This window comes from Tasmannia lanceolata, unplaced genomic scaffold (assembly GCF_043159265.1).
Source record: "Tasmannia lanceolata isolate RefF3 unplaced genomic scaffold, GAP_Taslan_0.1 ptg000018l, whole genome shotgun sequence".
Lineage (NCBI taxonomy): Eukaryota > Viridiplantae > Streptophyta > Magnoliopsida > Canellales > Winteraceae > Tasmannia > Tasmannia lanceolata.
In genome coordinates, this window is record NW_027518695.1 from 31,839,446 (window position 1) to 31,852,711 (window position 13,266).

General features: G+C 51.2%; 1 protein-coding gene across 1 annotated transcript; it reads right to left on the reverse strand.

The window, feature by feature from the left end:
- Nucleotides 1–8,155: 8,155 nt before the first annotated feature.
- On the reverse strand, nt 8,156–9,907 carry LOC143850290 (uncharacterized). The gene is made up of 2 exons (XM_077359548.1): nt 9,378–9,907; nt 8,156–8,822 (listed from the first exon to the last, which is right to left on the reverse strand). The coding sequence occupies exons 1-2, from the start codon at nt 9,905–9,907 to the stop codon at nt 8,156–8,158; spliced, it is 1,197 nt and encodes a 398-aa protein (XP_077215663.1).
- Between the last annotated feature and the right edge of the window lie 3,359 nt (nt 9,908–13,266).

Here is a 13,266-nt window from a genome sequence, read left to right on the forward strand (position 1 = left end):
AAACTCGGGTACTCGCTGCTTGGTTTGCCACGGCTCGTCTCCGTAAAGATCGAGAGCCCACTCCTGGTCCGGAAGCAGCCCGGATGCAAAAACCAACGCCGCTTGGAAACCCAGTTCACTAAAACTCGGGTACTCATTATTTGGAAACCCAGTTCGCTAAAACTAGGGTACTCGCTGCTTGGTTCGCCACGGCTCGTCTCCGCAAAGATCAGGAGCCCACTCCTGGTCCGGAACCAGCCCAGATGCAAAAACCAACGCCGCTTGGAAACCTAGTTCACTAAAACTCGGGTACTCATTATTTGGAAACCCAGTTCGCTAAAACTCGGGTACTCCCTGCTTGGTTCGCCACGGCTCGTCTCCGCAAAGATCGGGAGCCAACTCCTGGTCCGGAACCAGCTTGGATGCAAAAACCAACGCCGCTTGGAAACCCATTTCACTAAAACTCGGGTACTCTGGAAACCCAGTTCACTAAAACTCGGGTACTCATTATTTGGAAACCCAGTTCGCTAAAACTTGGGTACTCGCCGCTTGGTTTGCCACGGCTCGTCTCCACCAAGACCGGGAGCGCACTCCTAGTCAGGAACGGGCCCGGGCAGAAAACCAAACCCTTGCGAAAACCCAAGTTCAATAAAACTTGGTCATCCTAAGCCGTTCAGAACATCTCCAACTAAACTGGATATAACGCATGGGTAAAACTTAACCTGAAGAAGGTTCATCTGTCATCTCCAGCCGACCAAGATATAGCGCAAAGCGCTACAGGACAAAATTCAGTTCATATCAAGCCGAACTGGATATAGCGCAAAGCGCTACAGGACAAAATTCAGTTCATCTCAAGCCGAACTGGATATAGTACAAAGCGCTACAGGACAAAATTCAGTTCATCTCAAGCCGAACTGGATATAGTGCAAAGCGCTACAGGACAAAATTCAGTTCATCTCAAGCCGAACTAGATATAGCGCAAAGCGCTACAGGACAAAATTCAGTTCATCTCAAGCCGAACTGGATATAGCGCAAAGCGCTACAGGACAAAATTCAGTTCATCTCAAGCCGAACTGGATATAGCGCAAAGCGCTACAGGACAAAATTCAGTTCATCTCAAGCCGAACTGGATATAGTGCAAAGCGCTACAGGACAAAATTCAATTTCGTCTTTTAGCAGATTGTGCTATATTCAGTTCATCTCAAGTTGAACTGGATATAGCGCAAAGCGCTACAGGATAAAATTCAGTTCATCTCAAGCCGAACTGGATATAGAGCAAAGCTCTACATGACAAAATTCAGGCCGAACTGACGGCTTGGCCGCACTGCTTTTCCAGGCCGGACTGACGACTTGGCCGCACTGCTTTTCCAGGCCGAACTACTTTTCCACGCCGGACTGACGGCTTGGCCGAACTGATTTTCCAAGCCGCACTGACGACTTGGCCGCACTGATTTTCCAGGCCGGACTGACGGCTTGGCCGCACTGATTTTCCAATCCGGACTGGATATGACGCGTCTTACTACACGACAAAAATCAGTCTGGCCCAAGCCGGACTGACTCACAGGCCGGACTGACAAATTTACGGACTGATTCCCAGGCCGGACTGACAAATTTCCGGACTGACTCACAAGCCGGATTGACAAATTTCCGGACTGATTCCCAGGCCGGACTGACAAATTTCCGAACTGATTCCCAGGCCGGACTGACAAATTTCTGGACTGACTCACAGGTCGATTTGACAAATTTCCGGACTGACTCACAGGCCGGACTGACAAAGTAATCCTATGTGCAAGTAATCGCATGTGCAACATGTTTCAAGCCCAGGCCTATAGTTTGAACACTTGGCGAGTGTACCTGAGCCAGTCACTAACTAATGATGGGTTGAGAAACGGGAAGATTTTTTGTGGAGTCAGCCGAGTTGACTCGAGGGATTACTTGGTCGACCAATCTGATATGCAAAACTAGGCCGTTTTGTTTTAGTCTTTAATTGAATTTTTATTGATTTATACTATTTTAACTATTTTGTGCAGTAAATACTAAAATTAATTGGCTCACCTGTTGACCTACAAGTAACTGAGTTGACTCGACACAGTGACTAGGTCTGGGTTTCCAAGCAATGAATCCAACTAACATGTGAGATGGGCTTAGCAATTTGTCCTTATTATGCTTCAAGACCACTATAATAATATGCACAAACCATGATATTTGTTGCTCACCCATTCCCATTGGTGAAACAATGGGCCCCATCACTTTAATCATCTCTTTGATAGGACTCTACCACTAGTAACAATCTTGTTGCTCGATCGATGTAGTTTGATGCAGTTGGTCAATCCCAGGAAATCAACGACAGGATTAAATATGATTGATGGGGTATAAAAACAGCAGCCTATTAGCTATCGACACGTGGCCCGAGGATGGCCCACCGCAGACCCCGCGTCAGCAGGGGTAGTTTGGTAATTATAGCAGAGTAGGTGAGCTCGAACCTATAGCTGGCCGACACCTGTCCTGGAGTAATAACTCCCCAACTACCCCAGTTTTCCCTCTGTAAAAGGGCTTCCAAAGCTCATAAAAAGGGTAATAACTTCTCACCCACCACTCTTAAACTCGCTCTGTACTCCTGCTCATACTGACTTGAGTGTCGAAGGGCCTGTCCGGAGTAACACTCCGGGTTGGTCATTCTGACCTCGTTTGCTTTTTACGCACGGTTCAGCTGCTCAGCTCCCTCACCTCGGTTTCTCGGGTCCTCCAACTCGGTTCTTACGTCACTGTCATATCTGTTACCGATTTTAGGCCTAACAATGACAAATAGAATTTTACGGTCAATCCTCTTAAAGGGCATCTAAGTAGGCCAGTTCAACCTTTGGATTGAAATGAGAAATGATATGGCCACTCCCCTATTATGATAATGACAGTAGATGCTTTGTTAATCACCTTTTTTTTTAAGGCGGTCAGCAGTTTTTGTAACAATCTTTAATAACTATGGCCCGATTTGGATTGCAGGAAAACCATTTATTCATAGAAAAATTTTGTTTCCATTATTACACCTTTTGCAAATTCTCTCCCCTAACACAAGCAGCTACTGATAATGGGAAGGAGTTAGGAGATGGAAAAGATGTTACGCCACGTTTGGATACTCGATCACAAGATTTAGATTTGGATTTCTCACATTTGCAGTTGAGATTTGGACATGGATCATGATATGGTTTCTAGGGAAATTAGAACAGAAATTGCAAGAGAAGCAAACACTGAACTCAAATTCTATAGTATTTCTCTATCGTGGAGAATTACAGTAATGGAGATTACAGAAATCATCAGAAGAAATTCAGGGCGATAAAGCTACTTCGAGGGTAGTGACCTCCTAGGAAGGAGAAGAAAGAGGGAGAGAGACGAGGCATAAAAGTTCTGCCCTATCCCACTAATCCCCACTACTTTATTAAGGCCTTTTCAAACTAACTCTGTTATTCTCTTTTCAAAATCAGATGTAATCGTTCAACGTGCTGGGTTGTTTATTCTGTCTAACGCTCTTGCGTGTGGTCCCTGTTTCAGGAAATCCTCTTGCCAGGTCAGCTATTTCCGTGGCAACATCCCCACCCTTCCTTTGAGTCATATCATTACCATCCCCTTCCAAGAGAACCTTGTCCTCAAGGTTCAGCTGAGGATACAATTGTCGGAGTTGGCGGACATCTTCCCAGGAGGCATCTTCTAATGGAAGTCCTTCCCACTGTACCAAGGCTTGAGGTATCTAGTTATCTTGCCTTTTCAAGTGTCGGTAGTTAAGAATAGTAGCTCGATGTGTAATTGCAGCACCATCGGGGTTAATGAGCGGCAAGGGAATGGTTTGGCTGGCAGGGTTTCCCATACATTGTTTGAGAGTGGAAACATGAAAGACAAGGTGAATGCGAGCTTCAGGAGGCAAGTCGAGCTTATAAGCAACATTTCCAACTGGTTCTAAAACCTTGAAGGGACTAAAGAATCTTCATCCAAGCTTCGGTTGGTTCGTAAAGCTACAGATTGCTGGCGATACGGTTGAAGTTTAACAAAGACCCAATCTCCTGGTTCAAAATGTTTTTCGCTCCGATGTTTGTCTGCTTGATTTTTCACGCGTGATTGTGCACGGCTGAGATTTAATTTGAGTTCTGTAGAATGATGCCCCTGATGACGTCGGAATCCGGGTCTGCGATCACGCGGTCAGTAGAGGCCCTCCGCGGGGTCTGCAATCACAAACAAAGGGGGTCAGGGGTCCGGGGTGGGTCCCGGACGACCACTTCGACACCCAAGTCAGATTTCTTCGACCAGTCAATATAAGAGGAGGGGGTTCGATCAGGTTTACCAAGGCCAAGGCGCTGGTACTTTTCCTTGTGTGTATGTGAATGGGTCGGAGGGGACTAACAGGGAGAGTGGGATCAAGTTCCCGGCCTCCTCTGCTGTTACCTCGCCTCTTTCTTTTCTGATTGTCTTGTGGGAGCTGAAAAAAGGATCCGTCTCTTCTTCCCTTCTCCCCCTTTTAAGGGGTGGCGTGCAGACTTTTCATCATTATGGAGAGAAAACCTTCCTTTGCAGGATTGGGCCATTCTCCTGTTTCGTCGACACGCGTGGCTTTGCAGGGTAATCCCTTCCGTAATTTGTGATGATGGAGTTTGGGCGGCGAGAAGGTGACACGTGTCACAATTGCATGGCCTCACTGCTTATCAGCACCTTTCCTCATGATGGATTAGGCGTCGCTAGTGCATGGGCGACACGTGGCGAGATTTGGGAGCAGCGCCGTATTTATGCCTCATCATAACACCCCCTTACTCCGTTGGTCCATTGAATGGGCCAACAATGGAGTAATGTTTGGTCAAGCGATGCTATGGTGAGGGCATTTATGGGGGCTCCGGAGTACGATGGGACGTGCCGTTTTATCCGGCGGTCATCCCTGGGAAATGGTAGCGTCATTATGTGGCTTTCGGTCGAAGACACGTGCCGGGTGGGTCGCCTTGTGTCGAGACACAAGGGTTTCTCCCTCGAGTTTAAAAAGGAAGACCATCCCGGTGTTCTGTCATTGCCCCCCCCCCTTTTTTTCTCTGGGATAGGTGTTTCTCCGCACCTTTTCCCTTTCTTCGGTAATATGTCTGGTTCCCCTTCGCGGCTTAGGGGCAAAGCTCCTCTTTCCCAGGAATCGTCAAGTGACCCCGACCTGTCTTCCGACTCGGAGGAGGACCTTACAGCCCACCGAAAAAGGGCTAGGAGGGACTCGGGCCCTTCCTCGGGCTTCCCCCCCCCTTCGTTTTTCCTCCTTGCCTAGGAAGGACAAGTCGTCTCGCTCCCGCGTCGTCAGGGAGTGGTCCTTTTTCTCCCGGGCCTATCACCAGGGGATGGAACTGCGTAGCCGGGTTTCGAAGATGGGTAAGGAGATTGAGGATTTGAAGCGAGAGAACGAGGCATTGCAGATAAAGGTTCACTCCCTCAACGAGTAGCTGCTTGAATACGAGGTGGACCCCTTGCTGGAGAGCTCCTGGGAAGAGGAGGGGAACCCTTCGGGAGAGGAGTCTTCTTCTTATTAGTTTCTGGCTTCTCCTGCTTTCCTGTTTTTTTTTCTTTCTTGTAGAGGATTTTGGGGCCTGCGTGCCCTATTTTTGGTTTTTTTTATCCTCCCCCCCCCCCTTTGTAGGCCTGTGGGCCAAGAGGATGTGAATGGATGATTTTTATGAGTTTGTGCCGTGTTTCTTATGCTGCTTTTCCCATCTGTTTGGTTGCTTTTCCACTGTGTTTGGCCTATATTTTCCTTATTGCGAGGAACTGTGACGCTTTGCCCGAACCTGTGCGGGGTTCCGAGCCTTTACCTAGTGCGTTTAGTTTCCTCCGCCTGTTGCGTTCGTGTGTCGAGCTCTCGTACCGTGGCCCTGGGCCCAGGCGCGGATTTTTCCTCTAGCGGCTTTGAAGTCAGGTTTCTTTGCTTGGTTTCCCACCTCTGGACCCTTCCTTTCCATTAGGTGGGGAGGGGTTGAAAGTGATTTGTGATGATGAGGTCTGGACGGCGAGAATGCGACACGTGTCGCGATCGTACGGTCTTGCCGTTTCCCAACACCTTTCTTCATGATGGTTAGGCTCTATTGGCGCATGGACGACACGTGGCAGGGTTTAAGAGCAGCGCCGTATTTACGTCTCATCAGGTGTAAATGGACCAAGGGAGTAAGTTTGTTCATCTGGTTAAAGAATATCGTGACGAGGGCGTTTATGGGAGTCTTGGAATACGAGAGGGTGCGCTGTTTCGTTCGGCGGTTCCTTCCCGAGGAATTGTAGCGCCGTTACGTGGTGCTGGCCGGTCATCCAATAGGAAGCGGACACGCGTAGGGCAAGTTGCTTCGTTTTCTTACCCTAGGGTTTCTCATCAAGGTTATAAAGGATGACTTTTTCCACCTTTTACACAGATCGCTTTTTCTCTTCTTTCTCCTTCTTTGCTTTATTTCGGCCTCTCTTCGGGCTCCCCAGAGATGTCGTTGTCTCTTAAGGGTCTCTCTGTAGGTGATGAGGGGAATGCTGCCACCGAGGGGAGTCCTCCCAGCAGCCCTGAAGCAAACCCTGACGGGTTGGGACCCCAGCAACCAATTCCTGAGAGGAGCCCGCCTCGAGGGCTTCCCCCATGCTTTCGTCCTCCTCCCCTTTACGAGAGGGAGTCCCATGAAGCCTTCGCTCAACGCAACCGCTCGTTCTTCTCTTATGTTCATCGTAGGGAAATGGAGGTCTATAGGCGGATGATCGACATGGATAGAGAGATAGCAGCCTTGCGTGCGGAGAATGACTTGTTGAGGAACCAGGTGAGGTGGTTAAATGACCAAACCCGACTTGTTGAGGATCCCGGTTGGGGGAGTTCTTCGGAGGAGGAGCGTAGCGATAAGGAGCTCTCTGATGCGAAAAACTCTTTCAGTGGCCAGTCGCTTTAGGCTGGGGGCAATGGGATGAGGGGGACTTTGGAGGGGCTCTTTCCCTTTTTTATTATTTTTTTGTTGGGGGTCTTGGGGGCCTAGGCCTGCGTGCCCAATCTTCTTCGTCTTTACTCTCCTTTCCCCCCCTTTTTTTTGTAGGCCCGCGGGCCAAAAGAAAATAGTTATGAATAGTTTCTTTTGCACTTCTTACTTGTATCTTATGCTTCCTTTCCGTCCGCGCCGTAGTCGAGTTATTTGAGCGGAGAGGTAGAAGTAAGACCGGGCCTTTGTTATGCGACCCGAGCCCTTTTCGTTGTGATTGGTATTTTTCCTCTGGTGGAATTGTATGCCGGACCCTTGTGATGGGTCCCGAGCCTTTCCCCACTGTACTTGGTATTTTCCATCTTGTGGATTGTATGGCGGGCCCTTGGGACGCGTCCCGAGCCTTTCCCCACTGTGCGTGGTATTTTCCATCTGCTGGGATTGTATGCCGGGCCCTTGTGATGGGTCCCGAGCCTTTCCCCACTGTACGTGGTATTTTCCACCTTGTGGAATTGTATGACGGCCACCCTTGTGATGGGTCTCGAGCCTTTCCCCACTGTACTTGGTATTTTCCATCTTGTAGAATTGTATGCCGAGCCCTTGTGATGGGTCCCGAGCCTTTCCCCACTGTACTTGGTATTTTCCATCTTGTGGAATTGTATGACGGGCTCTTGTGATGGGTCCCGAGCCTTTCCCCACTGTACTTGGTATTTTCCATCTGGTGGAATTGTATGCCGGACCCTTGTGACGGGTCCGAGCCTTTTTCCTCTGCACTTGGCTTTTTCCGTCTGGTGGAATTGTATGACGGACCTTTGTGATGGGTCCAAGCCCTTCCTTTGATTAGGTGGCGAGGATACTTCTAGTGTGCCCTTGTAGGGCGTCTTGTTCTTGGAAGGACTATCTTCCCCTCGAGTGATCAGCTCGGAGTTAATGGGTCCCGCCTGCCCCTTTTTTTTGTTAAAAAAGTGAGGTCTTTTTTTCATGGGGAGCGTTTTAGGGTATTCTCGGGGGGATCAGCCTAGATGCTACCTCTGTCCCACTCCCTGTCTTTTTCCGGCCCTTTATTCATCACAGGCTGGAAAGTAGAGATGCACATGGCTCAGGTAGAGATACTATTCCATTAATTTGTAAAGGGGAAAACATGGCTTTGCTTCTGGAAATAACAAAAAGAAAACAAACAAAACATCCGTCATAACTTTAAAAGAAAACACGGACCTTACCCTTCCTTTTTACTGAAAAAACTCTCGGAGGTTATCCATGCTCCAACTTCGAGGGACTGGGGTCCCGTCGAGGTGCTCAAGCTGGTAGGTCCCGGGGCGGAGTGCTCGGACGACCCTGTAGGGTCCTTCCCATTTTGGTGCGAGCTTCCCGGTATTTCGAGGGTCGGATACCTCCGCCCACCGTAGTACTAGGTCTCCGGGCTTTACCATGCATTTTTTCACTCGGGCGTTGTAGTACCGTGTCACCCTTTGTTGGTAGGAGGCGGTTCGGAGGAGGGCTTGCTCTCTTTTTTCAAGCACGAGATCGAGAGCGTTCTGGAGGAGCTCAGAGTTTCCCTGTTCGTCGTAGTTCTCCGTGCGAAAACTGGAGAGGCCGATTTCCAACGGAATGACCGCTTCGGCCCCGAAAGTCGAGCTAAAAGGGGATTCCCTGGTTGCGGTCCATGGCGTCGTCTGGTTGGCCCAGAGGACGCTAGGGAGTGCTTCTACCCAGTTTTTTCCCGCTTCTCCCAATCGCTTCTTGAGGCTTTGGAGCAAGATTCGGTTAGTTACCTCTACTTGCCCGTTGGCCTGCAGGTGTGCCACGGAGGCAAAACGGTGTTCGATGCTCAGATTATCACAGAATCTGCCGAATTCAGCGCTTGCGAACTGTGGTTCGTTGTTTGTCACGAGTATCCTCGAGATACCAAAACGGCAGACCACGTCATGATAGAAAAACTTCTCTGTTGCTTTTGAATTGGGCCTCGCCACGGCCTTAACTTCGACCCACTTGGTGAAGTAGTCGATGGCGACGTACAACATCGTGTGCCCCCCCCCCCCCCCCCGGGGCCTTTGGGAATGGCTCGAGCAAGTCCATACCCCACATGGCGAAAGGCAGGGGTCCTGCCACCGCGGTGTATGGGGTGGCCGGTTGACGGGGGGTGGTGGCGAACCTCTGGCACGGGCTGCATTTTTGACAAATTCCTTGGTGTCTCTGAGGATTGTAGGCCAAAAGTAGCCGTGCCTTACGATCTTCTGGGCTAGGATCCTGCCCCCTCTGTGGTCTCCGCAGATTCTCTCGTGTACCTCTCGTAGTGCGTATTCTGATTCGGAGGGCACTAGGCAGCGGAGGTACAGCCAAGTGTATGACCGTTTGTACAGCCTGGGTCCGTGGACCACGTAGTGGGAGGCCCTTGCGGATAGGCGTCGGGCTTCTAGTTTATCTTCGGGTAGTATCCCGTCTTTTAGATACCGTATGATGGGATCCATCCAGTTTGGTCCCGGTGGAATTTCCAAGACTTGTACCTCGTTGATGGTGGGGTGGAGCAGTATTTCTGTGAGCACGGTACCAAAGTCATGGGTTTCTTCAGAGGCCATTTTCGACAATGCATCTGCTCGATTGTTCATGTCTCGCGGTACCTGAAGAATCTCAACTTCCCCCATTTTCTGCAACTTTTCTTTTACCTTCTGGAGGTATCTCTTCATTCTGAGGCCCCTGGCTTCGTATGCCCCGTTTACTTGATTGACGACGAGTTGGGAATCGCTATAGACTTTCAACTTTCCTGCGCCGAGCTCCGTGGCTAGGCTTAGCCCTGCCAACAAGGCCTCGTATTCAGCCTCGTTGTTGGAGGCTTTGAAATCTAGCCGGAGGGCGTACTCTAATGTGAATCCTTCGGGGCCGTGGAGGACCACTCCCGCCCCGCACCCCGTTTTACCTGCTGAGCCATCAACGTGTAGGGTCCAGTGAATCTCGCTGCTTTGCTCCGTCGAGTCGGGCTCCATGCCTTCGCAGGCCATTTGTTTGGTGGGGTCCCTGGTTTTTTCCATTATTGCCGGTTCCGTGGCGGGGGCTGTGGGTTCCACTATAAAGTCGGCAAGGGCCTGGGACTTAATGGCTAGCCTCGATCGGACCGTATGTCGAACTCTCCCAACTCGACGGCCAAGCTTACCATCCTGCCTGAGGTCTCCGGTTTTTGGAGAATCCTTCGGAGGGGTTGGTCAGTCAAAAGTATTATGGGGTGGGCCTGGAAGTAGGGACGGAGTTTCGGGGATGCGCTGACAACTGCGAGGGCGAATTTCTCTATGTTTAAGTACCAGACCTCCGCACCGTGGAGGGTCTTCCTTACATAGTACACCGGGTGTTCCTTGTTGTCGCTCTGTTTGGCCAATACCGCACTTACCGCCGTAGGGCTGATGGCCAGATACAAAAATAGTTCTTCCCCCGGCTCAGGTTTGGCTAGTACGGGCGGTGTCTGAAGGTACTGTTTCAGGGTGTCGAACGCTTCTTGGCAGGTCGGGGTCCATTTGAACTCTCGTATGTTTTTTAGCTGTTTGAAGAAGGGCTGACATTTCTCCGCCGACTTGGGCATGAAACGGCCGAGGGCGGTGATTCGCCATGCGAGCCTCTGCACCTCTACCGCTGTTGTTGGGGGCTCCATGTCCAGGATGGCCTGGATTTTTTCGGGATTGGCCTCGATGCCTCTCTGGCTAACCATGAACCCTAAGAACTTCCCGGAAGTCACCCCGAAGGCGCATTTTGCGGGGTTCAGCTTCATCCGGGCTCGTCGCAGGCTATCAAAGGTTTCTTGAAGATCGGAGATGTGTTTGGAGGCTTCCACGCTTTTTACCAGCATGTCATCGACATACACCTCCACGTTCCTTCCGATCTGTTCCCGGAATAGCTTGTTTATGAGCCGTTGGCATGTGGCCCCCGCGTTTTCAACCCGAAGGGCATGACAGTGTAGCAGTAGATGCCCTGATCGGTGATGAACGCTGTTTTCGGGATGTCTGGTTCGTGCATTTTCACCTGATTGTAACCAGAGAAGGCATCTAGGAAGGTGAGGAGCTCATGCCCGGATGTGGCGTCGATGAGCTGGTCTATACGCGGGAGGGGGTAAGGGTCCTTTGGGCAGGCTCGGTGTAGGTCTGTGAAGTCTATACAGGCCCGCCAGCCCCCACTGGCTTTCTTGACCATGACCATATTTGACAGCCACTCGGGGTACCGGATCTCTCTGATAAATCCGGCTTGTAGCAGTTTCTCCACTTCGGCTTTTATGTGAGTTTGGCGCTCTACCGCGAAGTTCCTCTTTTTCTGTCGAACGGGTTTGAGGGTTGGATTCACGTTTAACCTGTGAACGACCAATTCCTTGGGTATCCCGGGCATGTCCTTAGCGGACCATGCGAACACATCTTTGTTGGCTCTGAGGAAATTGATCATTTGGTCTCGCAAGGTGCCTGTCAGCAGGGAACTAATCCGGACCTGTTTCTCCGGTTAATCTTGGGCTATGGGGATGGAGTCTAGCTCCTTCGCGGGCTCTCCTCTGATCATGCGGGCCCGCTCCTGGGGGTCTTCGCTCCCGATCGTGAAGTTTTCGGCCGGGGCATTGCTTCCTCTTAGGCTCGCCGCGTAGCATTGGCGTGCTATCATCTGTTGCCCCTGGACTTCCCCTACCCCGGTTTGAGTGGGGAATTTCATCTTGAGGTGGGGGGTGGAGACTACTGCTCCCAATTCTCTGAGAGCGGGGCGCCCTATGATGGCGCTGTAGGTGAGAGGTATGTCTACGACCATGAAGGTGGTCAAGATGGTCTTTTGGAGGGCGTACATCCCAAAGGTTACGGGTAAGTCGATTTTGCCATTGACACGTACCGACGCCCCGGAGAACCCGTAGATGGAGTACTCTACGGGTCCCAGTCTCCCTTCGCCCAGTTTCATCTCTTCGAAGGTTTTGATGTGTAGCACATTGACGGAGCTTCCCGTGTCAACCAAAATTTTTCCTATGTCGAAGTTGGCGACGACTAGCCTGATGACCAGTGCGTCGTCGTGCGGGACTTGTAGTCCATTGAGGTCTTCGGGGGAGAAAGTGATGACCTGATCTTCATGGGGAGGATCCGTCCGGGCCTTTTTGGAAGGCATTCCCAGGGAAAACACCCGCTCTGCAAACGCTCGCCGGCCAGCTGTTGTTGGTCCTCCTGCCGCCGGTCCACCCGTGATGATGTTGATTTTTCCGATAATGGTAGGCGGCTGTTCGCGGGCCTGCTGCTGTTCAGGGGGCTCTTCTTTCTTGGGGCGCTAGTAGCGGCGCGTGTCGTGTCTGCCGCGGGATCGGTGTCTGCTTCGGGAACGATGCCTGCTCGGGGATTGGTGCCGGCTTGTGGACCGGCGTCGGCTTGTGGATCGGCGACGGCTACTGGACCGGCGACTGACGCCTGCCTCTGGGTTTGTCAGCGGGGTGATGGTCCTCGCGCGAGTTTTTGCCAGGGCTCCTGAGATATTGATTTAGGTGCCCTTCCTCGGCCAGTTTTTCTAATTGGAGCCGGAGGTGGAAACAATGGTCGGTTTCGTGGCCGTGGTCCCCGTGGAATTCGCAGAATTTTCTTGTGGATCGCTTCTTCGGGTCCGTGGCCATTCTCTTGGGGGGGTCAGGAGACCCTGATCTCTGATGGCTAGCAGGACATGGGAGAGGGGAACCTTCAGGGGGGTGCTTCCCAATCTTTCGAAGACGGGGACGGGCTTCCGGCCCATGGCCTCATGGTCCTTCGGTCGTCGTTGCTTTTTCTTTCATCGAGGCCGGGCCGGCTCTGCTCTCGCGCGCAGGCTTCTTCTACCCATACAAATTTGTCAGCGTTGGATTCAACCTCCTGTAGGTCCCGCGCTGGCTTGAGGGTAAGATGCAGCTTGAGATTCGAGTCGGTGGTGGCATGCTTCAGTGTTGCGACCGCTATTTGGACGTCCATGTTGGAAAGTTGGGCTAGCTCGGCGTTGAATTTCAACATGAAGTCTCTTAGGGTCTCGTTTCTTCCTTGTCGAAGGGCTAAGAGGGCATCCGCTGGATCGTGGCGGAGGCGGTTGTTGGCGAATCTTGCGCTAAACTTCCTTCCGAATTCATGGAAGGATGCGATGGAGTCGGGCTCCAATCTCATGTACCAGTCATTAGAGGTTTTTCTTAAGAGGGAGGCAAAGGCTCTGCACATAAATCCGTCCGACGTGCGCCGGAGCGTCATCACCCTTTTGAAAGTTTGGAGGAACTCAAGAGGGTCTCTGCTCCCGTCATACAGACCGAAATGGGAGAGATCTATCCCTGCTTCTACTGGGGTCTTTAAGACCTCCGAGGTGAACGGGGATGCTGTTTCCCTCTCCCATT

Bases quoted from the DNA above. Each gene is read 5' to 3' on its own strand.
- LOC143850290 (XM_077359548.1), bottom strand. From the start codon at position 9,907: ATGGAGCCCGACTCGACGGAGCAAAGCAGCGAGATTCACTGGACCCTA. The intron at 8,823-9,377 runs GTATCTAAAAGA...TGGTATCTCGAG, and splicing joins TGGATGGATCCCATCATACG to GATACTCGTGACAAACAACG.